Genomic DNA, 6,000 nt, shown 5'->3' on the forward strand with positions numbered 1-6,000 from the left:
CCAGACATGCTATGCTGGGAGTCAGTGGCTCATGCCTATAAAACCAAGCTCCTGAGGAGGCCGAAATCCTATGGTTACAGTTCAAATTCAGCAGACTCTTACCTCCAATTAACCAGTAAAAAGCCAGAAATGAAGCCAGGGCCAGTGGCTTATGCCTGTTGTACTTACTCAGGAGACTGAGATCTGAGGATCACCAGTCAGTTTGAAGCCAGACTGGGCAGGAAAGTCTGTGAGACTTATCTCTAATAAACTACTCAGAAAAAGCCAGAAGTGGTGTTGTGGCTCAAATGGTAGAGTGCTAGTCTTGAGCAAAAGAAGCTCAGGGACAGCACCCAGGTCCAAAGTTAAAGGCCCAGGACCACCACCACCACCACCACCACCACCACCAAAAAAAAGCCAGAAGTAGAGGTGTGGCTCAAGTGATACACCTCTAGCACTGAGAAGGTTGGGCAGGGGCAGAAGGACTGAACAAGAGTGAGCCTGACACAGAAATGGAGGGACAAAGGGTAAACAAATGCAGCAGTGGTACTCACTAAACACTAAGTTGAAAATGAACTATACGACTTATGGTTGGGGATGGTAGGGAAAAACTGGGAGAAAGGGAGGGAAGGGGTGACATTTTCCATAAAGAAATGTACTCTTTGCCTGACTTATGTAACTGTAACCCTTTTGTACATCACCTTTATAATAACAATAAAAAAGAAAGAAAGGCACTGGGAATGTGGCCTAACGGTAGAGTACTTGTCTAGCAAGCATGAAGCCCTGGGTTTGATTCCTCAACACCACATATACAGAAAAAGCTGGAAGTGGCACTGTGGCTCAAGTGTTAAGAGTGCTAGCCTTGAGCAAAAAGAAGCCAGGGACAGTGCTCAGGCCCTGAGTCCAAGCCCCAGGACTGGCAAAAAATAAATAGAGTGAGCCTGAATGTTTATAATATACTCAAGGAATTAGTTCCAAATAATTTAATAATAGATTTACCACTTACTCTAAAGATGCCTATCCAGTCCTTTCGACGGGGAATGAAATGTTGAGTGAAGGTATAAAAGCACGTGATATCCCCTCCAGGGACATAGAACTTCTCCACGCTGTTAAAGATGACCTGAGAAAAGTGACAATGATCCAGCAAGACAGCTGATGAGGGGGGCTCTTCTACTGCCCTTTCCATGGTGGGGTCCTGTTAGGAGACATGAAATAAAGGAAGGCTCTAAAAGGGGTTGGCTGGTAATTTCTGGGCAGTCACCCAAGAACATTCTGTTCAAGGCAATCAGGAAAAGCAGAATCCTGACAAGTCTTGCGATCACACAGCTTTCTGTTTCACTTTGAGCCATTTCACCCTATAAATTCCTACGCTATGAGAATTTTCAGTGTCTTTGACCACAAGCACTTCCACACTCACTTATCCTTATTCTCTGCTTTGTTGTTTCTCTTTCTTTTAAACAAAGCAACCTACACAAAACAGGTAAAACTGGAAATTATAAGACCTAAATTCTAGATTTCTCATCCCAACAAGCCCCATGACTTTAGGAAAATCAGGATGTTAGCTTCTTAACTGCATTTATCCTACAATTATTGGGCTCTTTCATACAAAATAATATGCTAGGAGCTGAGTATGGGATTTAGAAAAAGAAATGAGACGAATAAAAAGCCTGGTGCTGGTGGCTCAGGCCTATAATACTAACTACTCCGGAGGCTAAGCTCTTAGGATGACTGTTTGAAGCCTGCATAGGCAGGAAAGACTGTGAGACTATTTCTTCCAATTAACCACTTAAAAGCCAGAGCTGTAGCTCAATTGACAGAGCAAAAATGCTAATGGATAGTGACTAAGCCCTGTGTTCAAGCCCCACTACCAGCACACATGTGCCTGTGCACATGTACACACATACACAGGGATACACACATGCACAGAAAATACTTTTGGTTGGCTGGTCATGAACTCTGAACCTAGTCATTGTCCCTGAGCTCTTCTGCTCAAAGCTAATGCTCTACCATGTTGAGTCAAATCTCCAATTCCAGTTTTCTGGTTGTTAACTGGAGAAGAATCTCCAGTGGCTTTGAACCACTATCCTCAGATCTCAGTCTTCTACTAGCCTGGCTAAGAAAATGCTTTGATCATTAACACTTTCTACTTTCTGCTCTCTCAATAAGTCATATATACTCTGTGTGTCTGTGTGTGTGTGCATGCCAGGCCTGGGGCTTGAACTCAGACACTGAGCTCTGTCCCTACCTCCTTTTCTTTTCTTTTTTTTGGCCAGTCCTGGGGCTTGGACTCAGGGCCTGAGCACTGTCCCTGGCTTCTTTTTGCTCAAGGCTAGCACTCTGCCACTTGAGCTACAGCGCCATTTCTGGCCATTTTCTGTATATGTGGTGCTGGGGAATTGAACCCAGGGCCTCATGTATATGAGGCAAGCACTCTTGCCACTAGGCCATATCCCTAGCCCCACCCCCACCTTCTTTTTGTTCAAGGCTAGTGTTCTACTTGAACCACAGCTCCACTTCTGTTTTTTTTGGTAGTTTCATGGAGATAATCTCACAGGCCAGGAACTGGTGGCTCACACCTGTAATCCTAGTACTAAGGAGGCTGAGATCTGAGGATTGTGGATCAAAACCAGCCTGGGAAGGAAACATCTGTGAGAGTTTTATCTCCCACTAACCACAAAAAGCTGGAAGTGGAGATGTGGCTCAAGTAGTAGTTAGATTTGAGCAAAAAAACTCAGAGACAGGGGCTGGGGATATAGCCTAGTGGCAAGAGTGCCTGCCTCGGATACACAAGGCCCTAGGTTCGATTCCCCAGCACCACATATACAGAAAACGGCCAGAAGCGGCGCTGTGGCTCAAGTGGCAGAGTGCTAGCCTTGAGCGGGAAGAAGCCAGGGACGGTGCTCGGGCCCTGAGTCCAAGGCCCAGGACTGGCCAAAAAAAAAAAAAACCTCAGAGACAGCACCCAGGCCTATAGTTTAAGCCTCATTACTGGCACAAACAAACAAACAAACCCCAAAAGAGTCTCACAGGCTGTCCTCTCAGGCTGGCTTCGAACCCCAATCCTCAGATTTGAGCCTCTTGACTGGCTAGGATTACAAAGGGCATGAGTCACTGGCACCCAGCTCTATGTACTGTCTAAATGCCTCTACTAGTCTAACTTCAATTAAAATGTGACTCTCAGCCTAGGATTTTACTAGGAAATTAAAAAAATAATAATACAGTAGCACTCCATACACAAATATTACATAATATATCCTAAGTTCAACTATTGGAACATGTTGAAAGGTTATATACACAGAGACAAACATACAAACCACTATAACTCTTCTAGTTCTGCCCCACCCTATCTACTTCCTGGTTTTACTATGAAATCTATACAATTAGCCCTCTTCTTTCAGCTTACCAGAGAAGGCGAGAGGACTTAGGGGCACTGAACTGTCTATTTTTGGGATTAAGCTAAGGAACTAAGAAATTACTGGCTTTCTGGCTTAGGACACTGTCTAGCCACATCCTCAATATCAAACCTCAAAACAGTTTTCCAAAGTGGAGGTCACATTCCAGTCTATTTATTTCCTTTGTAATAAGCTGTTGTGTGATGAGTTTTTCTTGGATGCTAGGAAGACGGACAGAGAGATTTCTCAGCCTTCAGAATACTACTTTCCTAGTAGTCTTCAGTCAAAATGAGGTTAGCATGTTCTCTTTGTCCTAAGCCTAAGGCACCAATTTCTCTGAGCATATAAAATGACTTGTCTTTTGACTATGAATCAAGAACAATGCATAGGTAAGAGCGATTCTTAATTTTTAGATCCTCTACTTAATCTACCTTATAACACAACCACCACTGCAATGTCTAACAATACTTAACACAAAGTAATTGTTAATTAGGTACTTGTTAAATGAAAGAACCAGATATGTAAAGGAAAGGGGCTCTGCAGGTCAATAAAAAAAAATTATTGGCATGATTGGTCCAGCTGGCAAGGCTGGTTTGAGGGGGCATAGTGCCAAAAAACCCCACATTTTATTTCCTTAAGAACGAATCAAATTCACATTCCATTACCCACCTTCCACACACACAAACTCTGGCAAGCTGTTTCAAAAGATACTACTATAGTACTCTGGAAGGAAGATGATTCAACTGTATTAGTGAATTTGTACAGCTTCTTTTCTTACTAGCTAAACAACCAGTTAGCTAATGATATAGTAAAGAAGTAGTGTGTGCAAGATTCTGGGCTCAATATCCAGAACTTCCATCTAGTTAGAAATGAAAGTATGGCTCGTTGATAAGAGCCTGCCTAGTAAGCACAAGGCCTTAGGTTCAAACCCCAGTACTGATGAGCAAAAGATTGAAAATAGCAAACTCATGCATACACATAGAATGACATTAAAAGAACACATGCTCTGAAGTTGAACACATAGTCAACAGATCCCTTAACGCTTTTCTTCCATATGAAAACCCAATCACCTGTCTAGAAAAACAAGTAGCTTTGATTCTTTGCTTATCAAAAATTCAAGAGACTTGCCAGGTGCTGGTTGTTCATCCCTGTAATCCAAGCTGAGGGTCACTGCTCAAAGCCAGCTCAGGCAGAAAAGTCCCCGTGAGACTCTTATCTCCAATTAACCACTCAAAAACTGGAACTAGAGCTGTGGCTCAAAGTGGTAGAGTGCCAGTCTTGAGCAAAAGAGCTCAGAAACAGTGTCTAGGCACTGAGCTCAAGCCCCATGACTGACCAAAAAAAAAAAAAAAGAAAAAGAAAAAAAAGCAAGGCACTTGTGAAATTTTCTATTACAGAGATCTCATCACATTCCCAACAGGACTCAGAATACTTAATGGCTGGGCAGTCATAACTCAAGCATTCTAGAAATAAAGGTTAGGGCTCTCTTCTACCAAGACTGGGGAAGGGTCAAGGAGGGAGGTAGACTGGAACACAACAATGGCTTCCATGTTCTCTTTTTACCAAGCTGAGAACAAAAAGAGCCACAGCTAAATCTAGAGCACAACCATACCAACCTGAACTGAGTCAATAAGGAAGTATTCCAACTTTTCCTAGAGGGAAAACATTTGTTGTTTTTTAAGATCCTTAAAACTTTTCCTTCTCAGTAAAAACTGCCTGGGAGAAACTGACTCTAACGATGGCTTGGGAAATTATCTTTCCAAAAAAGCAGCCGAGAAATTAGTATTTGTATAAAAGGGGCATAAAGATATGGAAGGAGGGGATGGGAATATGGCCTAGTGGCAAGAGTGCTTGCCTCGTATACATGAAGCCCTGAGTTCAATTCCCCAGCACCACATAAATAGAAAATGGCCAGAAGTGGTGCTGTGGCTCAAGTAGCAGAGTGCTAGCCTTGAGCAAAAAGAAGCCAAGGACAGTGCTCAGGCCCTGAGTTCAAGCCCCAGGACTGGCAAAAAAAAAAAAAGATATGGAAGGAAAAGAAGAATGACTTTTCCCCCAGCACCCTGGTTTGAACTAAGAGTCTCAAACTTGGTAGGTAAATGCCTTGGTTCACAGTCCCCACCCCACCCCCACCCCCACCAATTTTAAAGGATGATTTAAGCATCAATTTCCCTTTACTATCCTCTCCACTATAAAACTTCCCTATCATTTACTCCTTATTCTGATAACTCAGAAGCCAACAGAGAAAAAAATAAGAATAACTGAAGTTAAATTTAGAAGTCCCAGAGAACTACTGAATCATGATAATTCTGTAGTGGTATAATTCCTTACTCCTACTCCCAAATCAAAGACTGGCTACATGAGTGACCGGGGAAAACCAACAATAATGCAGATTCCACAAACTATCAATGGCACTTTACTTGGCCTCTGCCATAGTAGTTTTTTTGTTTCCCAGCTTGGTTTTCAAAAGGATTAGGGACCTCAAGGGAGCTGGCAATAATAGGAATGTATTTTAAAACCAGTCTCCTGAACTGGCTTCTGGCTTCTAAGAAAGTCTGACATATTTTCATCTAATGAGCTTTTTAAGCTTAATATACTACTCCCATGACTGTCCTATGAGGTCATAGAT

General features: G+C 42.6%; 1 protein-coding gene across 2 annotated transcripts in view; it reads right to left on the minus strand.

The window, feature by feature from the left end:
- The window catches only part of Calcoco2 (calcium binding and coiled-coil domain 2), a 31,211-nt gene extending 30,037 nt beyond the window's left edge, over positions 1-1,174 (minus strand). The window contains exon 1 of one of the 2 annotated variants that reach the window (XM_048365309.1): positions 986-1,174. In XM_048365309.1, coding sequence (XP_048221266.1) covers positions 986-1,165 — 180 coding nt within the window. In that variant the 5' untranslated portion in view covers positions 1,166-1,174. The remainder of the gene's footprint in view (positions 1-985) is intronic. The other variant, XM_048365308.1, reaches the window with a different exon arrangement.
- Positions 1,175-6,000: the final 4,826 nt, after the last annotated feature.

Source organism: Perognathus longimembris, chromosome 17 (genome assembly GCF_023159225.1).
Source record: "Perognathus longimembris pacificus isolate PPM17 chromosome 17, ASM2315922v1, whole genome shotgun sequence".
NCBI lineage: Eukaryota > Metazoa > Chordata > Mammalia > Rodentia > Heteromyidae > Perognathus > Perognathus longimembris.